We start from the raw sequence: 24458 nt of genomic DNA on the forward strand, positions 1-24458 counted from the left end.
GCCTTCTTAGATGATATCATGATCTACACCAAGAAGGGTATTCAGCACAAAACAGCGGTACTGGAGATATTATACATTCTAGAAAAGCATCAATTGTGGCTGAAACCAGAGAAATGTGAATTCTCTAAGTCTGAAGTTGAATATTTGGGACTTGTCATTTCTCACAACAAGGTTAGAATGGATCCTACCAAGGTTAAAGCTGTGACTGAATGGCCAGCCCCTAGAACCGTGAACGAACTTCAGAGATTCATTGGATTCGCTAATTTCTATCAACGCTTCATCAGTCATTTTTTGCAAACTACTCGACCTTTACATAATCTGACAAAGAACAACACACCGTATATATGGGATGAACAATGTAATGAAGCGTTTGAGGGATTGAAGGCGGCGTTCACATCAGCGCCAATCCTGAAAATTGCCGACCCTTACAAACAGTTCATGTTAGAATGTGATTGCTCAGATTTCGCCTTGGGGGCAGTCTTGTCGCAATACTCCGAGGACGACGGGCAAATTCATCCGGTGGCCTATCTATCTCGATCATTAGTGCAAGCAGAGCGCAACTATGAAATTTTCGATAAAGAGCTACTTGCCATCGTCGCGGCTTTCAAGGAATGGCGTCATTACTTGGAGGGGAACCCCCATCGACTAGAAGTGATTGTTTACACTGACCACCGCAACCTGGAAACTTTCATGACGACGAAACAATTGACTAGACGTCAGGCACGGTGGGCGGAAACTTTGGGGTGTTTTGATTTTCAAATCAAGTTCAGGCCTGGGAGACATGCAGCCAAACCGGATGCACTCTCTAGACGACCTGATTTAGAACCTAGTCAAAATGACAAGCTCACTTTCGGCCAATTATTGAAACCTGACAACATTAGACCAGACACATTCACGGAGATTTCAACATTAGAATCATTTTTCAAGAATGAAGATGTAAACCTTGAAAACTCTGATTACTGGTTTGAAGTCGACGTTTTAGGGGTGTCTGAAGCTGAATTGGGGGAGTGTGATTCATCAATCGACAGCAGTGATACCATCGAGCCACAGGTTAGCATATTGAATGACAATGACCTAATATCAATGATCCGCACAGCCACGCACAACGACGAACAACTACGCGAGATTATGACGGCAACAGAGCATCCAATCTCTTCGAAGATGCGACAAGCGGTGTCAGGATACGCTATCAAGGACGGTATACTGTATAATCATGGTTGAATCGAGGTCCCAGACGTAGACGACATAAAATTTCAAATTCTAAGGAGTAGACATGATAGCTTACTAGCAGGTCATCCCGGTAGGAATAAGACACTCAACTTAGTGCGAAGAAGTTTCATTTGGCCATCTCAGAAGGCGTATGTCAATAGATATGTTGACGGTTGTTTGTCATGCTTACGAAGCAAAACAAGTAACCAGAAGCCGTTCGGATCACTGGAACCTCTTCCGATACCGACTGGACCTTGGGTAGATATTAGCTACGATCTCATTACGAAATTACCGAAATCAAACGGCAAAGATAGTATACTGACCGTAGTAGACAGACTGACGAAGATGGGGCATTTTATACCATGCAACGAGTCAATGTCAGCGGAGGATCTGGCCGATTTAATGGTAAAATTCGTGTGGAGATTACATGGAACTCCAAAGACGATCACGTCGGACCGGGGGAGTATTTTTATATCTCAAATCACCAAAGAACTCGATAAGAGATTGGGTATTCGCTTACATCCATCCACAGCTTATCATCCTCGCACAGATGGCCAATCGGAAATCGTCAATAAGGCAGTGGAACAGTACCTACGCCATTTTATCAACTATCGTCAAGACAACTGGGAGGAGTTGCTGCCAATTGCCGAATTCTCATATAACAACAAGGACCATGCTTCAACTGGGGTATCGCCATTTAAGGCTAATTACGGGTATATTCCGAATTTCGGTGGAGTACCACTTGGGGAGCAATGTGTCCCTAGTGTAGAAGAGAGGCTGAAGCTATTAGCTGAAGTGCAGACAGAACTAACCGAAAGTTTACATTTAGCACAGGAGGAAATGAAGATACAATTCGACAAGGGAGTTAGATCAACACCAGATTGGAAAGTGGGTGATCAGGTGTGGCTCAACAGCAAGAATTTATCAACGACAAGACCCAGCCACCAAATGGATTTCAAATGGATGGGTCCTTTCAACATTATTGAAAAAATTTCACAATCTGCGTATAAACTGACTTTGCCTGCTTCTATGAGGGGTGTTCACCCGGTGTTTCATGTATCTTTACTTAGGAAACACGAACCTGACACAATCCAGCAACGTCAACAGGAGGAACCAAAAGCTATCATCATTGATCACGAGGATGAATGGGAGGTATCAGAAATTTTAGACTGTCGAAAGAAATTTAATAAAAAGGAATACTTAGTCAGCTGGAAAGGATTTGGCATGGAACATAACTCATGGGAACCGGAAGTCAACCTCAAGAATAGTAATGATTTATTAAATGAATTTAAGATGAAATTTCCAAATGCGGTCAAGAATTATAAAAGGACACAGAGTAAGTGAGAGGGCAAGCTTTTTCCCACAGGGTTTTTTAATGCTGCCCGTGGAAAGAATGCAGAACTCGCAAGAGGGGGTTTGGGCATAAAAAGGGGGATAATGTTATGATCTCAGGATGCATGTAACAGTGATCTCAGGATGCATGTAACAGGATGTGAAAGATCTGTAGGAGATGTCACAGGATTGGACTCCAACCTCTGTTGTACACGTCACGCTTGTATATCTTTTCCTTTCCTTCTCAACCGACAATCTACATACAATATTAGAGAAGCCACTCCTCAATCCCCGTCGAGAGATCCGTGCCGTGGCCTTAACAATATCAAATGGATAACATCCATCAATTGAGAATTTTTTGAGGAGTGGTTGGGATACCACCAAAATTGAGATGATGTCATACAGCATCATAAACCTGTACAGACCTGCTCCTGTATCTCCCCATCAAGAATATATAGTTTATTAACCTTTCTGACATCAATTGACTGAGTTATTGAGGTTTGAAAAAAAAATCACGGACAAAAAATACTATTTTTGTACTATACCTAAGAATTGATTCTGGAATATCTTCCGGATTTATGAATATACATACAAAAGAAAATTGATAATCCTTTTGAAAATATGTTTCTCCACATTTTTGTCCCCTAAAGCCTTCCTGTATGGGCAGTATTTCTACATGTAATTCCTGAATGTGTCTGCAAGTTTGGTTTTCTGAAGTTCTTTGCCCCAAGACAAAATTTTGAGAGAACATATAGCCAAAATCATTCTGAATTTGATTGATATACATGTAGATGGTATTCGACAAAAATTTCTGCCATAAACTTTGCCATATTCTGTCTAGAATCAAAGAATCAATGAAATTGTTGACTGCGCATGTACACACCACAATTACATATAGAAATACTGCCCATACAGGAAGGCTTTAGGGGACGAAAATGTGGAGAAACATATTTTCAAGAGGAATGTCAAATTTTTTGTGTATGTGTATTGATGAAGCTGGAAGATATTCCAGAATCAATTCTTAGGTATAGTACAAAAATAGTATTTTTTGTCCGTGATTTTTTTTTCAAACCTCAATAACTCAGTCACTTTACGTGACAAAGGTTAATAAACTATATATTCTTGGTGGGGAAATACAGGAGCAGGTTTGTACAGGTTTATGATGCTGTATGACATCATCTCAATTTTGGTGGTATGTCATATTTTGCTGGTAACTGACCCAAAACATCTTGATAGCAGATGGATGTTATGTTGAAAACAAATTGAAGTTTTGTTGAAAACATTTTGGAGACATCGGATGTACTGGCCTGCCAGTGACCAGTAGTTGGGGGCTGTGAAGGTTCTGGTGGATGATTAGAAAAGGACGGAGGTGGAGTCGGTGAAGAGCGATCATTTTCTGATTGTAACTTATCAATGGTAAGAGTCTGAGATGAATCAAGAACGGAATCGATCATAAAAATCTGAGATGAATCAAGAACGGAATGAATTGTAAGAGTCGGAGATGAATCAAGAACGGAATTGAGCGTCAGAGTCTGAGACGAATCAAGAACGGAATTGAGCGTAAGAGTTGGAGATGAATCAAGAACCGAATTGAGCGTAAGAGTCTGATATGAATCAAGAACGGAATTGATAAGAGTCTGAGATGAATCAAAAACAGAACTGATAAGAGTCTGAGATGAATCAAAAACAGAACTCATAAGAGTCTGAGATGAAGAATCAAAAACGGAACTCATAAGAGTCTGAGATGAAGAATCAAAAACGGAACTCATAAGAGTCTGAGATGAAGGATCAAGAACGGAACTGATAAGAGTCTGAGATGAAGAATCAGGAATCCTTGGTAAGAGTCGATGAATCAAAAACGGAAGAAGATTGTGATTCAATTATAAGTTTGATTTCAGCACCGTTTTGCGTTAAATCAAGTGAGAAAGGGCTTTCTGATTGGTTTCCGGAAGAGGTTGGAGGGATTGCTGTAAGTTTGGTCATGCTTTGGGCGATCCTGTGGGCTTTCCACCGTTTTTTTGAGCACGTGATGCGTTGCTTTTCTCCGGCATCTTCAAGCTTGAGTTAAGGCCAATTTGGTGGGTTTTGAGCCTGTGAAGTGACATGATTTGAGGTGGGGAAGGTCTTGAGCGGAAATCTTGGGTACAAAAAATACACCAGATATTGCTGGTCACAACTTTCCAAAATTTTGGACCAGGGCCGGCTCCGGGGCTGTTGCGGGTATTTCTGTGGTTGGGTCTTGATGATAACAACTGTAGTCGACAACACAATAGGTTGAGCTGATTGTGGCTCACACAAACCTGCAGATACAATGTCAGTTACGCCGATTGATAATGTAGGGTTATATGAAATAGCTCACGTCCAATGACCCAGTTTGAAGATTTGCCTACAGATGGGTCCAACCCCAAGGCCTGGTACAGTTCGGGCACTGTCAATAATAACTGGCGCAACCTACGGCGGCCAAACACCCGCGTTCCTAGCTCTTCATCCAAAAAAGATGAGCTGGAAATTAAGAGTCTCATCATGAGTCGGGTCTTAAACGTGTTGGTGATGTCTTGAACGGGACTGTGATGATTGGAGTGCACCCATGCGTGTCAAACCACACCATTGAAAGACTCAAATTGTTTGGTGGCGAAAAGGGAGGCTGGCCCAAATCTTTGTATAGAATCTTGAAGGTGCACCAGCATATGAAACTTTGGTTTATTCACCCAATGTGTGTTGAGCGCTATCAGGATGTTGAGGAACCTGCTGATGTGATTGTCCAATTTGGCAAGGTACGTCTTCATGTTGCTGATCTTGGTCTGAAATATGTATGAGCTCAACACACATAGAGAGGACCACATTGCCCTCAACCTGTCGGATAGGTATTCAAAAAGAACAAAAGGGACGGTCTGCAACACAGTTTGAAATTCCTTACCAACCAGCCTTTGATAATATGTCACAAATACATTGGGTTGAATTGGTGGCACCTTCAATCCTTTTGTGTTTACAGATCACCATCTGCCCGAGATATTGTTGTACACCTTTGAACCAGGCTTGATGTTGTCCAATTCTTTCATTGAATCTCGAAATAAATATTTTGTGATACCTAGTAACACCACGTGCAGCACCTGCACCGGGGTATCTGCATGCTCATTGAAACCTGAACGGTTGTGGAAAAATGTCAGTGCTGATGTATTTCCGGAAAGAGATAATGGAATACTCACCTTTGAGCCTCAAGAACGGATTGAATAGATGTTCTCTGTATTTATCATTCAACTCTTGACAGAGCTTGTCAACTTCGGCCGGTGGTAGAGAATCATGAGCCACATTCACACTTTTGCAAAAATGTTCCATGATTGTGTCTTTGACACCAAATTCACAAATTAATTTTTCCACTCGTGTCTTGTTGTGACGCTTTTGGGCTACCTCCCAGATATACTTTGTCCGCTCTCTTGTGAGATCCCATTCGCGTGCGGGAGGCAGCAACTACAGTGCTAGGTTAGTTGGAGTGTAGTTAGTCAGCATGATGAAGACATACTTACCTTATGGCCGTTGTCGTCCACACCCAAAAAGTCCCTGACATATCTTTCCGTGGGTTTGTCAGCCATTTTTGAGGCAGACAATTCACACATTTGACATGGTGTCAAAGTGTTCGAGGGATTGAGTGTGTTAGTGACTTTGGCATGCATTGGCGAGTCTCTGAGGTGGCACAGAGGTACGGGTATGACCCACACCTCTGCCTTGAGGCTGTGATCATATGCGGCAAAGCCGCTTTCACTGTGGACACTGCTGAACCGCAAACCTGTGTCAATAACAAAGATGGGCAATGTGAAAAAGGTGGTTTAGTACTTACTTTAAATTGTCTACAACCTGGTCAAATAACTCCAGTGCACTAGCGCAGTTTGAGGTTGCAAGGAAATGTACGTTGTATTCTTGATTCGACAACGCTGGTGGCAATCCTGCGAGAGTGAAATAAAGACACATATGTTTATTCCATTTTTTTGACACAATGCCCAATGTGTCATCAGAGTATAAAGATATTGGGACATGTTGGATAATTTTTCCTCCGGCCTTGGCTCGCCAACTATTGCGCACAGGATGTGATGGACAAGCAAGATTGTTTAGATCTGAGGGAACAAACACAAGAGGTCAGTGCAAGGGAACGAAGTGTTGTATAAGCAGGTGAAGTAGAGACTGACAATACAGATGATCACCACAAACGTCTTTCAACAAGACATTGTCGTCAAGCTTAATTTTGGGAAGGCTTCTCCAGAAGTCTTCACACTTGATTGTGAACATGTCATCGGAGTCAAAAGCGGGTTCCTCGGGTATCAAGATCTTCAAATTACGCTCTGGGTGATCTGGATCAGGGATCACCAAAGCGGGCAGACATCTGGCCATCGGGTGTTCTTCTTGTTGGAAGAAGAACACCGGTACCACCAGCTGCTGTGTTTGAAGTTGAACCGGCTTGTAGATGTAGTAGTGACGTTTGTTTTTGCTGATCATTGGGACACAAAGTTGAGGTGAATATCCCTTGCGCCACCTTTGAGACTGTGACAGCCGGTTTATAGGGCCATTTTCCGTGAGCTCTGGGAGATAAACTAGATGAGGGCTGACCAAAGGGTTGGCCAACTCCTGCAAACAGATGGTGAGATTTATGGATCAACAATTGGGGTTAATTATCGTGAATTTTACTTACATTCATGATGATATTCTTGATATTCAAACCAAATAGGGGATTCCCGCAGGGGCTTATCCGTTCACAAACCTGCAATCCCAAGTTTTTCTTCATTCACTTGACAATAGCTCTCAAGGTGCCCCATTCCGGAAGGTTGACGTTGAGGATTCGCAATATAGAACAAATCCGCTGGTATTGGGTGCGGGAAAGAAGATTCCTTGTTGAGCCCATTATCAACAACACCACTACATGCTGCCAGAGTTCAGAAAGTAAGTTCCTTGGTACATAGTGTGAGAAAAGTTGTTGTCAAACACACCTTGACTTTTTTGAAAGGATACCACTCCTCGGCGTCTTCAACTTGAACTTTGGCAATATCTTCTTCAAGACATTCTTCATCCAAGCGCTCATCTTCCTCTTCATCGTTGCAATCATTCGCTAGGGCTTCAAAAGCTGCACACAGCTTTTCAAAGTTCAATCCACCATCCGAATCATCAGCGTTGGTTCCGCTCTCACCCCAGCCAAGGTCAAACGGGTCGGCTGGATCAAAATCGAGTGCACGGAGGTGTGACAGGGGCGACAGAGGGGGAGAATGAGGATCAGAAAGTGCGATGTCACCGGTTGAGTCAAAAGCATGGTTGACATTGTTCATCTGAGGTGATGGAGATTGAGGTCTAGGTTGTGCAAATTGCTGGCGTTGAGCATAATCGGCCTGCCGTTGGTCATCGAAAGACTTGACTAAGTCCAAATGGGCCTTGGAGGACACATGAGGGTATAACGTCCTCATGCTGTGGCCGCCTTGGCACACACTGCCTCAGTATCTGGTTGCCCCGTGACATTGAGGGTGTGAGGTCATGCCTGCTGAACAATGGCGTCAGTATTATTCTTGAGGTCGTAAGGAGGTTTGTAAAGTGTTCACTGACATTGAGGGAGTTCTGGTGCCATTTGAGACGTGGTGGTGGTATCTGGTGGTATCCCTCAAGTGAGTTTGGTGAATCGGTGACTTGTGCAAAATAAAAATTTGGGGGCTCAGGACTCCCCACGGGTAATATCGGCCCATTTGACCCGGGGCAGCCACTGGCGGTCTACCGGCGGGCCTGCATGAGCAGATCGTCAAGCTGGTCTGACAGACGGTCAAGCTGGGCAGCCAATGGGCCGCCTGATTGATTCTGAGCCACATGCCGCCAAATTTTGGTCTCATTGTCGGTCCTCAGCCCTTTTGCGGGCCTGACCATCCTCAGGCCATGGCTGGCCAATTTCAGACAAGAAGTGCTCCCGTGGTGTACACTCTGTGCAAATTGCAAAATAGTAGTACTAAAAGGGGGACAAATTCGTGTTACTCCTGTTGGACCCTTTGAACTAATTGATGGTCCCCTCAATCACATATCACAATCTAAACATTCATTGATTGAGTAAATTGTGTTTGGTTGTGGCTTTTGGCAACCTCCAGGGAAATCTGTGACGCAGGATACAACGTGTTGAACTGCTGTACGGTTGAAAAACTCCCCAGGCACAAGTTTCTTGCTCAGACACCAAATTTTGTGGAGTCTCTCTTGCAGGCTTGCTCGCCGAGAGGGACTGTGTTAACTGCACGCGTTTTTGTTTTCGAGAGGTACCCAAGAAGAATTTGTTTGGACACTGCAAAACCAAATTGTTTAAAAACCATAACACCGGCCTGGCCAACTGTGCCAGTATGGTCGCGTGCAGGAGCATCAGGGTGATTTAGGGTGATTTTTGGGAAATTGCCGTATGTAAAGTTTTCGTACGGTTCTGTCAGTAGACGTCTTCAGTGGCGCAGTGGTGATGCTCTTTGGTTTTATTTAGCTACAGTCTAACCCGCGCTGTTGTATACCCGCGCATATGCATATCCAGCCAAAATGCATAGGTTTTGGTCTCCACCACGCTGGTGCGGGCCAAAACAAGATTTTAGTTGCATATTGCATGATGCATAGGGTCAAAGCAAAAAAAATTATATCTTGGAAGCGGTATTGCATAGGTCAAACCCAGTGATGTGGTGGTGATACTGACAAAAAGCAACAGCAGTTGTGCTTTGGAATGATCAGCAAAGTGATATCACCCACCTCACACGATCTTCGGCTCCCTTAGATCAATTTGCATCTTTTTTCATCATGTCTGCTACTGAAAACAAGGAATTAGCTCACATAGAGGGCACTGGTACAGCTTCTGGTCTCAAATTGGACAACTCTTTGCAGAAGTATGCCGAGATGCTTGAGTCCGAGCTGTTTTTTGGTAACAAAAAACAAGTGGCAATAACTGATTTCTTCCAACGTGTGACTATATCTAACACTTGATTATCGATAGCCTTCAAAAATACTTCAATTTCTTTCTTTTTGTACATGTCGTACCAAATAAGCACAAGTCCTCAAAAGTTATTGTTTGTTGACTGTTTTTTGTAACACATTGTACTTGATAAAGCATGTTCTTGAAAACAATTGTTTTTGTTTCTTTCTGTACATATCGTACTAAATAGACAACAAATGTCCTCAAAATTAAACACTTTCTTACTGAAGTTTTCCCACCTTCACCCTCTCTTGTCCCATATGGGTGGGGTAATACAATAACCGTACTAATGCATAATTCTATGCAATACACCCCAAAATCTAAATGCATATTTTTATGCATTTTGGGGGTGTAGGTCAAAAAGCATAACCCGTCTAATTGCATAGGAAAGTGAGTCTCCCCAAATTATGCATTAGCGCGGGTTAGACTGTATAAAGTGATCGAAGTCAATCTCATTTTGTTTTAAGTTTTCAAAACGATCTTCGTTCCTCAGATTTGTCTCTTTCATTCGATCAGTGTATGTACATATCAGCCTTGTTAAAAGCTTTGTTTCTCACAGACCTTTCATTCGATTCCCATTTGTCACGAGAAATGGAGCTTCCACCTTCAAGTATCCCATCAAGGACGAAGCAGCATATGTGACATCTACGATCACTTGGCTTAACATCAGCCCCAACAACCCCGCAGACGGCTGCGGAGGCCTCAGAATGGTTGGCGAGATTCACGAGATGGGGGGATGGTCTTGAAGCTCAATAAAGAATACAGTGTGCTGTACGATTTGAGCACGCGGTTTTGCGAATCGGGCGCATTGATTGAAAATGCTTGCAATTCATGATTGCAATTAAACTCACGTGGAGAGCCTTCAGATTTTGAATTCGATCTCCCACAATATCTGTCTGGATTGGATCTATTGGATGTAAAGCTCGGCTTGAATGATATGAATGATTTGATGAATGACTTTCAGATAGCTGTCTTGTGCGTATGTAACATATCAAATCATTCGCATTCGTCACAATCCCAGTCTGATATTGGATGTGATTCAGACTCTCAAATCGACCTCGCCGAATGAAGAGACAAGGGTCAAGAGTCAAGAGTCAAGAGTCAAGAGTCAAGACTGGTGAATAAATTGTTCTGATCAATACTCAAAAGGTCCACCATTGATCAACCAAGACGCCCGTCATATCGATTCCTTCAAGCCGTAACACCTCTCGCCACCTAGGCTCAGCCTCACCTTCATTCTTTCACGTCCAGCTATACGACTTTCATCATGTCGTGCCAAGCACCCAAATTACCGGTCTTCAAGCCTGATGTCAACCCCTACCCAGTGTATCAAGAATCAGCGGTGCGCTTGTCTTGCTAGATGAGGGATCCTTTTACTTTCTTTTGAGAACATCATATCTGATATCAACAATTCACATATTCACATATTCACATATTCATTTTTAGTCGCGAATTGTTTTCCCGGAAATTCCATCCTGGAGCCTACCCGTTCTAGCGTTGCTCGCAGTGTGGAGAGCCTTGATGATGATGGCCTGTGTGTCAATCGTAGTAATACCTATTTGGCGCGGAAAGGCCAGTCGAAAGAAACATCTTTGGCTATTCCGGACACACTATCCTTCCATGGGTGATTTCATGACTTTTTTTTATTTTTTATGGGATTAAAGATTCTGAGAGATTATCATGACTGATCAAGATTACATATTACAGCTTCAAGAAGAAATCGAGTACCGTACATTGTTCCTAATCGAGGGTTAGTTGTGGCGATTTGCGAGTTTTTCTCTTCAGGTCTCTATTGCATATTAGCGTGTTTCAACTATAAAGTACGTAAGAGATCAAAAGTTTCTCTCGTCTCTAGTTTCGATATAGTCAATCGGACTATCAAGGCCAACTTCTACATCCATAGCTGATCCTGTTTGGAAATAATCATCATTGCTTACGGCTTTAGTCATTCACAACCCCTTCTTTCACCGAGAAGATTCAATTGACGTTATGGTCAGTCTTGCGCCCCATGTTTTATACCTTGAGCAGCTTATATTTATGCTAAGAATTCATGTAGGTACGGTATTGCGTGAGTCTTCATTTGGAATGCGGCCGTCTCAGCAATCTGAAGACTGCTGACTCTACATAAATCGGCTCTCATATCATCTTGACGTCATCAGATGGCTTCCGTGAGCACATCAATTCCAATCCTTACATCTTCCCTAAGCGTCTGACAACTCTGCATTAACATTATCAGTTCGTACATTGGTATATGGCTCTCGGGCTGGGGCCTGTGTCACGCCTGGTAAGTTGAAGTCTAATCACAAAGAGTTGATTGATGCTCTGAATATACGGTAACGCAAATCATCTGATCCGATTGCCGGATATACCATCAGTTTATGCAACGGAGATTCTGCCCGCAAAAGGGTTCCCAGTTTCTTGACACCGACCATCTTCAATCTATTGTGGGCCTCATGGTTGCTCATAGTACTTGTAGCACACTCAGTCTGCGCAACATTGCTCACACAAGCTACGATCACAACCTATCATCACTTTGATAAACTACAAGCCGTATTGGAGCAGGCAGAAGCAGAATGGACGCCTAATAGCCGTCCAGATGTTCGAGCCATGACAGCGCTTTTGAAAGAGTTGGAGAGTTTACTGACTAACTGTAAAGTGGTGGAGTTCCGGATGAGTGTATGGTACATATTTTGGATTGTATTCGGTTTGGTTCTTGCTTGCGTAAGTCATCTGGAGTTTTTTGATTTGATGTGTGATCGATCTGACACCTTTTGGTCGAGATTTAGTTTTACGTCTTCACAGCACAATATCTTGTGAGGTTGGTTAGAAACCTTTTACAAAAGTGTCAAACTCAAGCTTTAGCCTGTCGTGAAAATGTTGGACCAAATCGAAGAGGTGAAGTACCTGCAAAGGAATTAGTTAGCAAAAATACTACTCATGCCATCACTGAATTACAAAGAGAATTTCGTTAGCTTCAACACTTTTTTTTTCACCACCGTTGAATTCTTTGCCTATCTGACTTCTGTTTGATCCGAGACAGGCTTCCTCGCTGCTCATAGTATTTTGATCACGTTGGTCTTAATATGTGAAATAGCAGTCCCGGCTTACCAGGTTGGACTCAGTCATCATATCGCATCGTGAGTCTTCGATACCAACCTTTCATCTTCTAAGCAAGTCATACGTCATATTTAAATACTAGTCGATCCTGTTGTTAAAATTTCAGAGGGGCTTGGCGAACAGGTAGTGCCTTCATAGTAATGGCACCGAGCACCTTTATCTCGCCTGCACTGATATTCCAATCGGTTAGTTCATTCACCTTGGTTTGATGATTTTCAAAGCTGACACCTCATCCTATATCTTCATTTAGTGGAGACTGTTATCAGAACATAGCAACGCTGCAGAGTCAGATCTGAACCAAGCTCTTTCTGAAACAGATGATATCCAGTTACCAATCTTTGCTACCCAATTTCTCAATGGACGCTTTAGCGCAGAGCCGCAAGGACCCGACGCGTTTTCGGCACTACCTAGTACTACCTCTACTAAGCAGTCTAGTCTTGATGTTAGAATCGTAAGATCTGTTTCGGTATTTGATTCTAATGTGACGGCGGACAACACGAGAGAGTTTCCTGGTGACTCAAAACTGTTTAGCTTTAGTGACTCTGACTCGAAATGAGATCAAATTATTTTTCTTACTCTCATACAGCTGAGGTGACTACGTCTTCTTATCATAAAGTAACATTGTAGCTCGGTGTTTATGAAATGTTGATCGCTTGATATATCATTTCAAAACATAATCTGTTATATTGTGAAGATTAACCAATTTTTTAAGATGTTCATATTTTGATTGTTTCACTCCTTGGCATCATTCAGATTATCTTTTAGTTCGTCAAATATGCAATTCTTAATTTTGATTCTCTCATGGTGATAGTTCATGTTGCAATTCGATCGCTGTACTTTAGCTGTCTACCAAGAAAGCAAGGCTGAGACCTCCTGAAATCGAGCTGCTGGTGTCATGTTGCAACGTATCGATCAAGCAAGCAAAACTCGTTTTGTTACTCATGATAACATTTTAAAACCTGATGTGAATGTTCTGAATCACTGCTGGGATTGCTACTTACATCATTGTCAGAGTCATCCTGGTCAACTTCATCAGCCTCCTCTACTACTTCCTCGTCAATGATAGCCATCACACTGATTGTGGGAAATCGACCTAAAGTGTTGTGTCGAACTCGTCTTGGCTTCATCCCAAGCGCATCAATTACCCACCTTGGAGATAAGCCCCATCTTGTGGCAAAAACACCGCATTGACATTGTTGATGGTTCCCATTCAATATCATGGCCAGAGATTGAACCCTCTTCCTTGAGCTGTCAATGCAACTCTCGTCTCATAGTGAAGTTGTTACTTCCAGAGTCAGACACACTAGCAAGCATGTAAAAAAATCACAGTTAATATCAGCATCAAAAAAGCAAGAAAAGTAAAATAAAGAAAAAGAAGTGAAAGAACGACCAAAGTATAATTAATTTGAAACCAAACTCATCTTTTGATAAAGATCATTCTTTGTCAGAATGGCGACCATTGGCTCGGCGAGTAAATGACCTTGGTAATGCCATGCCACCACCTTCAAACTGAGATGCCAAACAACATATGTCCAGTCTTGCTTGATGTAGGAGACTGATGCTCCGGTGAAAGCATGTAAGTTACCTCTAACTGTCCAGACATCTTGAATCAAACAAAATTTGGTATTTAATTCCTGTAAAAAAATGAAGTACAAAGTGTCAGTCAAAGAGAGCGTAAAGCATAGTAGAGATTCAAAAAAGAGATAGATATAGATATTGAAAGTGAATGCCTTGGGCTTGATTTCTATAACAAGATCTCTGAGTGAGAGATAGAGATGCTTGGCCTCATCTGCTGACCATGGCTCATAACACTTGATTTTGAGTGCATCGGAAAGCTGGTATTTGCCTGAAGATAGTTCATAAATGAAGCAAATACGTGGCGGGCCTGCAAAGACAATACCAGAACCGCTCTGATACACTACAGATTTTCACCTGTTTTTGTATCGGAGCGGCTTTGCCGCTATATTAAACCTCGATGTGAACCTATATTTACTTTAAAAGAAATCTTACAAAGTATTGGAGCGGTAAAATCGCTCCAATACCGCTCCAATATCGCGTTATAGCGCATTGACATCAGAAACAGTAAATTTTTATTATAAAGCCTATTTGTACGCTTACCCAGCCTATAGGGCTGGGTCAGGTAGGAGAGTAGGTTGGGGGGGGTTGAGAGAAACAAAAAAACATATAACAAGAAACAAAATTGAGTCAAGAGAGTAAACATAAGCATTACAACAATCCCACTAGCGTTTCTTTTTCGCCAATTCATTTAAGAATGCTTGCAAGACCTTTGCTGCTGACTCAAACGCTCCATCAAGCAGGATGCCTTCCTTCAACCATGCCTGAGAACCCACTAGGTGTTCCATTGTCCTAGGGAGCAGGCTACCTTGCAAGGGTGTACAAACATCCGCAGCTGCTGGGAAAGTGCGCTTGCACGCGCAAGACGTCGCGGATATAGCTAAGTACTCTGGAGCCAGCTTGGCAAGGATTGGAAAGCGACCTTGGTGTTCCTGTCAGTCAGAGGAATGTATGTTAGCAAGTCGAGATTAAAAAGAGAGTTAGTTATGAAATTACTTGCCTTCCACCACTCAAGAGGCGTTTGATCCTTTTTGATAGGGAAGTTACCTTGCAAGTACTCATCCAATTCCAAAGTAGATGACAAGTTAGCAGCACCTCCACCAATTCCAAATACATCGAACGCATTGGATTCAGAAGGTTCGTGAGTCTCTTCCGGTAAGTGACATTGTCCACAACTTTCCTCCACAAGCCAACTATACGCTGCTTCAATCACCAATTTAGATGAGAATTCCTGCTCAGGATAATGAACCTGAAAGGATTTCGTTTGAAAGCAGGGGTTTAGTATGGTTGCTAGAACCAAGGCTTCACATTCAACGGCCTTGTCTTGGTACTTTTGAAGCCAATCTATCATTACATCGATTGCATTCTTGAGGCTGGGATAGGCAAAAGTGTTGGCTTGATGATTCTTAAGCTCGGTTATTACCCGTTTGTACTCAGCGAGTACAATGCAGCCCGTAGGGCCATTGCCCTCAACCCAAGCTGTTGCTTCCACAAAGGTCTATGAAAGTTGGTCAGCAAGTAAACCAAAGAAAGAACAAACATTCACTAAGATGAAAAAAATTACTAACCTTCAACACCTTATTCACCAACTCCACCACTTGCCATTCAGATGCTGAGATGGTTACTCCTTTAAAAAATTGGGCCTTGCGATTGGCTGATATCATTGAGCCGATTACCTACAAAGACAAAATAAGACAAAGAGAAAATATCAGATGACTGTAAAGAATAAGGAGATAGACAAAAGATAACTACCTCTTGAGCCTCTCAGGCTATCTTACAGCTTTCATAATGGCTGTTCCATCTGGTCTTGCACGGCCTTTTGAGCATTCGGCCTCCGTATCCAATACAAGCGGCTTGTGTCTTGAAGTTGCTTTGGCGGGCCGCACTGCTAGCAATCTGCCCGCTGATTGTGTCAACCTAAGGGATAGAACAATATCAGAATAATGATATCAGAAGTTAAAAACAAATAAAGAAAGGAAATCTTACCTTCCCAAGTGAGATTGCAACTAAATCATCTTTGTTGCCAGCTATATCCTCCTCCTCATCAAGTTCAGATACAGATTCATCATCAACTCCATCAGGCTCCACAGGAAATTATTGTTGTATTCATCTGATTCAGCGTCATCATCTTGAATATCGTACTCGTTTCCATTGACCTCCAAAGCTGGAGCTGGGAGTGCCACACCGTGCAGAATACTTGGCTTTGTTAAGATATTATCTTCGTGTGTGGTCAAAGATCATTACCATCTTAGGTAGTGTGCTGTTGGTGTAAGCGGTTAATGTTGGTGTACAGTGTTTGTTCGGTAGCGGTTGGTGGTGTGATTGGATGCAAGGGGTTGAACTGTTGATTTCAATCAAGGGGTATTGAAAAATTCTGGGTTTCTCTCTATTTGATGTGTCGCGTCTGTTTTCCCCCCTCTCTTTCTGATTCTTTTCCTCGTCGAAAAGAATTAGTAAGTCCTTTTTCTCAATTGTTATTCTCAACTTTTATCAATAACTAATCTTATTATTATTACTTTTAAATCTTCATTCGGTTCTGTTTTAAGTTTTGTTTATTTTCCTGTTCTTAAAACTGAACCTCACCGCGCGCTCTTCAATTCTATTCGAGCTCGCAGGTAGTTACACTGTTTCTCTTTTACATTTTTAGTTTTGTTCTTTTCTGATTCTTTCTCTGTTGTTGGACCTGCTTAGGTCAGTATCTTGATCTCGTCGTAGACTAGCAGAATAGCTTGTGTCTTACGCGGAATCCTGTGCCCTCAGGTGTGTGGTCAAAAAGAATTATTTTGTTTATTTTCCTGTTCTTAAAACTGAACCTCACCGCGCGCTCTTCAATTCTATTCGCGCTCGCAGGTCAGTATCTTGATCTCGTCGTAGACTAGCAGAATAGCTTGTGTCTTACGCGGAATCCTGTGCCCTCAGGTCAGTATCTTGATCTCGTCGTAGACTAGCAGAATAGCTTGTGTCTTACGCGGAATCCTGTGCCCTCAGGTATTCAATTTTCTTCCACAAAGCTTTCTCTCAATCTAGTCATTTTCACCAGACAAGTTCTGGGTACGGGACAAACGGTTCTTTGAAAATTTATAGGCTTTGCAGGTCCTACCTTCTGGCCTAGAACCTTGAGTCCATGCCCGACCACAAGATTGAGCTTGTGGGCGTAGCATTGGATGTGGTGGGGTGATCCATCCCACGCGAATGGGTCTTCAGCACTGGAGAACATCGATTGGAGCTTGGACGCCATGGTCACATTGTTACCACCGCTGTCTGTGGTCTGAGCTAACATGTGAGCAGGCATAAAATAAACAATTAGTTCAGAAAATAAAAACAAAAAGATAAAAATTATAAAGAGCTCATTTTTTTGTGAAGGCCATGTCGCACTAAGAACCTTCCAATTGGGTGTGCTAAAAGGACCCCAAAATGACGCCATCACAGCCAGCATATTTGGCTCGGAGCCAAAAATCAGAGGATTCCTCAGACTCTGACTCTGAGTTAACCCCCATCCGAGGATCCAATCCGAGGCAACGGCCAGGGCCAACATTTGCTTCGGAATTAGCCCTCGGGTGCCCTTTTCCTCGGGGGCGCCGTCCGAGGACTCCTCGGACGTTTGTCTCCGAGCCAAATATGCCGGCAGTGCATCCCACCATCTTGAGGGTGAGATGGGTCGACTTGTAGTTCCAATCTGAATCAATGTAGTTTGCGGTTGCTCCTACAAACGTGTACCTATTTCCTTTAGTTGTCCAGACGTCGTGGTTGCGGCAGAATTTCCCTTTGTTTTCCTACATATATATTATATACAAAGTCTCATGTCAGTATTGGAAATACTATGTGAAGTGGATAACAAGTAGGAAAACTTACGATTAAATTTCGAATGGCTTTGTTGTGCAGTGCTGAAAAGAGGACCACAGACTGCTTGGCTGCCCATGTGGACAATCACACAACAGCGCTTTGATTGACATGTTGAAAAGGCGCGCAAAGAGTGGGGTCTTCAAATCGAGCCCATGGCAAGGCGTGTCGAACAACCCACATGACCAATATCATGTTGAGAAGATCAACAGTGAATGCGGGTCTACTGACATATGAAGTTAGACTAGAGTGTTTACTCTTGAAATTAGCAGCCTGAGTTTTGAGGTAGCTGGGTGGCAGTTGGACACCTCGCGCGATAGCTCAAGCCCTTTGGGGGCACGAAGGTCGTTTCGAGTTACCGTCTTGATGGCCCCATAGGTTCCAATAAGTATCTTCACCTTTAGTGTATACGTTTAAACACCATCGGCATTTGTAGTCTTGACCCTACATAGATGATAAGAAACGGTGAAGACAGAACTTATGATCAGATCGTGGATGTCATATTTCAATGCAATAAGAGTGAAATATTAAATACAAAAAAACTTAGGGCCCTTTCGGTACGAGTCGATATACGTATATCGCAATATATTACACCAAAGTAATATACAGTATATTAGCATATACGTATATCGATTTTTCAAAAAACTGCAGGTGTTTGGTAAATTTATTTGGACAAAAATCCAAATTGTATAACACGATATACTGGTCGATTTCAATATACAGCCTTTTGGCCGTATATCAGACCAAAAAAGACTTTTCGCCCCTCTCCCTTTTCCATACCCCTCTCTTCAACTCTCTCCTTCACCCTTCCTTTTCAAACACCCTCGTTCACCATACACGATGATCTCTTCAAGTTCAACCGTCACCCTTTCAACTTCGTAAGCTCATGTTCACCGATGCAAAAAGAACAAGAGAAAGATGTTTGTAAACTCGTCGATTTGCTTTTGAATGGTCACTATGTATGAATTCACATCTAAAACTTAAACATAAGAACAACACTCCATGGCCTTCAAAATTGTGCGATGTGAGAGCGTTACATGGTTTGAGTTGTGAATCAAAAGCAGATGGACTGTTTAGGTCGTTGATGACCGTGATGGATGAGTATCGATTTTCAAATTTCATTCAATGTACATTTATCAGTTACCGAACACTCGAATGGTCATCAAAAGGTCAACAATGATCATTTTGATCTTTTGATGACCATTTTGATCGGGTTTTTGGTAAATTAAACAAACCAAAAAACAGTTTTTCAATCTGCCCCTTGTTGTAGGGGCAGATCGATATACTGTTTTTCGGTAACAGTATATCGGTTTCCTACCGAACGGGCCCTTACCTTTGGGGGGTGGAAATATTTGAGAAGGTCCTTCACACGGTCACCTTGAGTCTGGGTATATCCAGGTTCATTTGTTCCAACGTACTCAATATCGGAGGCTTGTGATAAATCCATATCTTCAGGAACCTCGTAGTCCTAGATGGAAACTTATAGGTTAGGTGATGCGAAAGAAGTGAAATGCAAGGTGAAAGAATGGTACTACATACCTTTAACTTGTATCACTTGGATGGTGGGGGTGTGCCACCATTCGAGCTTCCAGAAGGCAAACAAGCGTGTTTGGTTGCCAAAGAAGCAACTTTCATTGGGGATCGGACACATTTGCTGGTCAACAAAGTTTTCTACAAGACATCAAAGACACATTAGTGAGTAGAAGTTGTATAATCTGCATCAAAACAACTGATAGCTCACCTTTCCTTTGTCATTCACCTTGGTCTTTGATTGACAAGCGGCAAGTCCTTTAGTCACAGCCCCCATCTACTAGGCTTGGGCAGGCCAGAGCCTACCACTAACTCCATGAAAGATTCATGAAAGATTCATGAGAGATTCAGGAAGATTTCAAAATGACTTCAACACAATATCATATGGGGCCATTTGTCTGTCCAACCACCAAAATTCTGATGTCATCATATGATGTCATAAATCTGTACACACATGCTTCTGTATTCACAGATCAAGAATATATAGTCTATTAAACTTTATCATGTAAATTGACTGAGTTATTGAGGTTTGAAAAAAAAAATAACAGATAAAAAGCACTATTTTTGTACTATACACAAGACTGGGATCTTGAATATCTTCAATCTTTGTCAATATACATATACATTAAATTTGATAATATTTTCCGCACTATGTTTCTCCACATTTCTGTTCCCTACAGCCTTTGTCTATGGGTAGTATTTTTATATGTGATTGTGGATTATATACAGAAGTTGGATTTTCTGAAGTTCTTTGACCTTGAGGCAAATTGTGATGAATTGTAGGGCCCAAATTAGGCACAAATAGACTGATATGCATGTAAATAATCATTTCCAACAGTTTCTGCCATCAATTTGGTCATCCCCTTCCTAGAATCAACAAATCAGGGAAAGATTGGACTGCTCATGTAGAATTCACAATTACATATAGAACTATGCCTCTTGGACAAAGGCTGCAAAAATAAAAAATGTAGAAACATGTATTGTACAGTGGAATATACAATTTATTTTATACGTATATTGATAAAGATTTGAGATATCCAAGATCCCAGTCTTATGTATAGTACAAAAATAGTATTTTTTATCTGTGATTTTTTTTCAAACCTCAATAACTCAGTCAATTTACATGATAATGTTTAATAGACTATATATTCTTGATCTGTGAATACAGGAGCAGGTGTGTACAGATTTATGACATCATATGATGACATTGGAATTTTGGGGGTTGGACAGGTGCCCCATATGATATTATGTTGAAGTCAGTTTGAAATCTTTTTGAATCTTTCATGAATCTTTCATGAAGCCGAGGTAATCTCTGGCCTGCCAGAGCCTAGTAGCTGGGGGCTGTGAGTCTTGTTGTTGTTGAGAGTGGGCGGTCGAGGAGAAGTAGACCAATTAGCAAGAGGACCAGAAGATCCTAATGCATCATCGGGCATCAAAAGCCTAGTAGTAAGAGCGGACCGGGAGTCTTCTGGAGGTACCACGTAACCGGGCTGAGAACATGATGGGCTAGCTGGACAAAGGACTCTAGAGCTAGACCAAGAGTTGACAGATACCTGAAGGGGACCTGGAGTGAGCTTGATTGACTGGAAGATATGGCAATGGTCATGGTGATATCAATTAAAAAGGATGGGCTGGGGAGATTGTTAGTATTTGGTCAACCTGGGTACTGAGATACAAGACCGACTCACTTATGAAAAATCAAAAAGTGGTGAAAACCACAGGTCAGCCAGGGTAAAAAGAAAGCCCATGCGTTCTTGGGCATTGTTTGATGTTCTGTAATGGTGGCGTGGTTCATGGATGAGGTGTATTGAGTGGTTCGTCGTCCTGGTTGATGGGATGAGTGGCTGTGAGTTTGATTTTTGGGAGAGCCTGTACGTGGGTCCAGGGTTTTGCTCTTTACCCAATATATATCGAGACACCCGAGGCCCTGGCCCGTATCGGAGTGGTGACTCTAATATGGGTTTTCCGTCTTGTGAATGGCGGAGCGGAGCCACCACTACACATATTGGTAAAAATGGCGGTGGCATAACCGCTCTGATACCGCTCCGCCACCGATAAAAAGTGCGGAGCGGTTCTGGTATTGGCAAAGAAAGATATCCCTGATGAAATTGAATTTCACATATCATCAAATACACTACAAGAAAGACAATATTTTCTGGGCAGAAAATTAAATTATTGATACACAAAAATATTGAGAGGCCAGGAGGAGAGCAAAAAATGAATAAAAATATGCATCTTGTTCCCTGCATTGAGAACTTCACTCTGCATATTTTTCCGTATTTTTACAGCCCATATTGATAAGTGTACTAACAATAAACCTTCACAATCATCCAATTACAACCTGTAACAAGCACTGAAATTTGGCTCATTAGTGTTTAGAGAAACTTTTGATTTCTGAAAATACTCATACCTTTTTCAATTCCGGTCCAAAACGCTCGATTTTGGGTGCATTGGTAAGCTGGAATTGTCCTCCACATAGTTCATAATAGGACCACACAGCATGCTGGTCTGCTAAAAAAGATATCATTGTTTTTATACATTTGTACATACAGATCCATAGAATGATTGTCATACTAGCTACATAGTTCTTGATCTTATGAAAGTTTGAGAGGAAGAGTTCAGCTTTCTAATGCACTTAAAATCGAGTGTTTCGAGGCAGATTTGACAAAGTTATAGGTGTTTTCAGAAATCAAAAGTTTCTCTAAACACTAATGAGCCAAATTTCAGTGCTTGTTACAGGTTGTAATTGGATGATTATGAAGGTTTATTGTTAGTACACTTATCAATACGGACTGTAAAAATATGGAAAAATATGGAGAGTGAAGCTCTCACCGCAGGGAACAAGATACATATTTTTATTTATTTTTTGCCCTTCTCCTGGCCTCTCAAGATTTTTGTGTATCAATAATTTAATTTTCTGCCCAGAAAATATTATATTTTGTGTAGTGATAAAGTGTCATTCATTGGGATTACACATTTTGTGTCACAATGAAAGTTTTAGTTCAGGAATTCAGCCTTCTAATGCACCTAAAATCAAGTGTTTTGAGCCGGAATTGACAAAGTTATGGGGTTTTGTAGTAATCAAAACTTTCTCTCAGCACTGATCAACCAAATTTCATCATCTGTTACAGGTGGTAATCTGATGATTATGAGGGTTAATTGTTAGTACACTCACCAATATGAACCCTAAAAATACAGAAAAATATGCAGATTGGAGATGTCAAACCAAGGAACAGGATGCATATTTTTTCATATTTTTAGTTCTGACCTTTCCAGATTTTTGTATACAAAGAATTTAATTTTCTGCCAAGAAAATGTTATGTTTCTTGTAGTGTCATCATTGTTCCACTTTTTCATATTTTACCTGCAGTTTTGAAGATGCCCCAAAGAAAAATCATTTTGGGGTGTACTTGGTCAGAAACTCAGATTTAGTCCAAAAATACCAAGGCTTGGGCAGAAAATTTTGAGCATTCACAAATACAACAATTTTTCTCCAATCAATCTGGCAGTTCCAAATTGGGAAAGCCACATACTGTGTCTACAGTTTTCATGTGGATGCTAAAACCATTACAGCAAAGATGTATAAGATTCTCTAACTTTGCTGAGGGGACCGTGATTGCTGTGCCTTATGTGTTTTTGGACACACACCACTCATTACAATGTGTATGTGGTAGAGTAGACATTTAGCATTCAAAATGTGGAGACATTGCAGATTTTGATGCCAAATTTACAATCTTATTGCTCTCACAAGCTTAACATCTCAATGACCGAGTGTTTTGGACATGAGCCAAGTTTCTGACATGATATACACTGCTTCCATAAAAATCCAAAAAAATATGCAAAATGATGGGCACACATAGAGGGATGCATCCCTTATTTTTCCATATTTTTCTGATCCCTTCCACCTTGTGTATAATTTTCTATGTTTTCTTCATTCTCTAAACTCAGACGTACATTTGCAATCTGGCTGAGTGTTACAAACTATGGCATCATAGACCTTTTGATTACTCTTGAATTCACCCTGTGGGTTGTCAATGTTTTGTTTCAATTCCCAAACATCTTTGTGATGGAAAGTTTGGTGATACCTCACTGCAAAAGGTCTTCTTATTGGTTTTCAAATTGGGATGCTCAATTTTTGTGTACAACTCAAGAAAAATTACCGGTCTTCAAGCCTGATGTCAACCCCTACCCAGTGTATCAAGAATCAGTGGTGCGCTTGTCTTGCTAGATGAGGGATCCTTTTACTTTCTTTTGAGAACATCATATCTGATATCAACAATTCACATATTCACATATTCACATATTCATTTTTAGTCGCGAATTGTTTTCCCGGAAATTCCATCCTGGAGCCTACCCGTTCTAGCGTTGCTCGCAGTGTGGAGAGCCTTGATGATGATGGCCTGTGTGTCAATCGTAGTAATACCTATTTGGCGCGGAAAGGCCAGTCAAAAGAAACATCTTTGGCTATTCCGGAAAATTGTACTTTTGTCTTTGGGTGGTGCCTCTCACTATTTTAAACTCACCAATGCTTCACAGCCCCCAATCACAAGTCACTGGCAGGCCAGTGCCTCCCACCAACCCTAGCAAGTTATGAGCAAGTTAGGAGCAAGTTATGAAGTGGATATCAAGTGGATAACATCCATTGATTGAGAATTTGTTGAGAAGTGGTTGGGATACCACCAAAATTGAGATGATGTCATACAGCATCATAAACCTCCACCCAGAATATATAGTTTATTAACCTTTGTGACATAAATTGACCGCGTTATTGAGGTTTCAAAAAAAATATGGACAGAAAATACTATTTTTGTACTATACCTAAGAATTGATACTGGAATATTCTCTAGCTTTATGAATATACATACAAAAAAAATTGATAATCCTTTTGAAAATATGT

General features: G+C 41.5%; 2 protein-coding genes across 2 annotated transcripts; one reads left to right on the forward strand and one right to left on the reverse strand.

The window, feature by feature from the left end:
- Positions 1–7315: 7315 nt before the first annotated feature.
- On the reverse strand, positions 7316–8378 carry MELLADRAFT_91284 (uncharacterized protein; the record flags this gene model as incomplete). The annotated part of the gene is made up of 3 exons (XM_007414203.1): positions 7316–7453; positions 7518–8007; positions 8122–8378. 3 exons carry the CDS (start codon positions 8376–8378, stop codon positions 7316–7318), a joined length of 885 nt encoding a protein of 294 aa, XP_007414265.1.
- Positions 8379–10446: 2068 nt separating this feature from the next.
- Positions 10447–13523, forward strand: MELLADRAFT_117542 (uncharacterized protein; the record flags this gene model as incomplete). Its single annotated transcript, XM_007414099.1, has 10 exons — positions 10447–10841; positions 10946–11123; positions 11207–11319; positions 11445–11493; positions 11736–11783; positions 11875–12220; positions 12286–12466; positions 12540–12636; positions 12723–12801; positions 12867–13523. The coding sequence occupies 7 exons, from the start codon at positions 11489–11491 to the stop codon at positions 13170–13172; spliced, it is 1062 nt and encodes a 353-aa protein (XP_007414161.1).
- Between the last annotated feature and the right edge of the window lie 10935 nt (positions 13524–24458).

Source organism: Melampsora larici-populina (genome assembly GCF_000204055.1).
Source record: "Melampsora larici-populina 98AG31 unplaced genomic scaffold MELLAscaffold_41, whole genome shotgun sequence".
Lineage (NCBI taxonomy): Eukaryota > Fungi > Basidiomycota > Pucciniomycetes > Pucciniales > Melampsoraceae > Melampsora > Melampsora laricis-populina.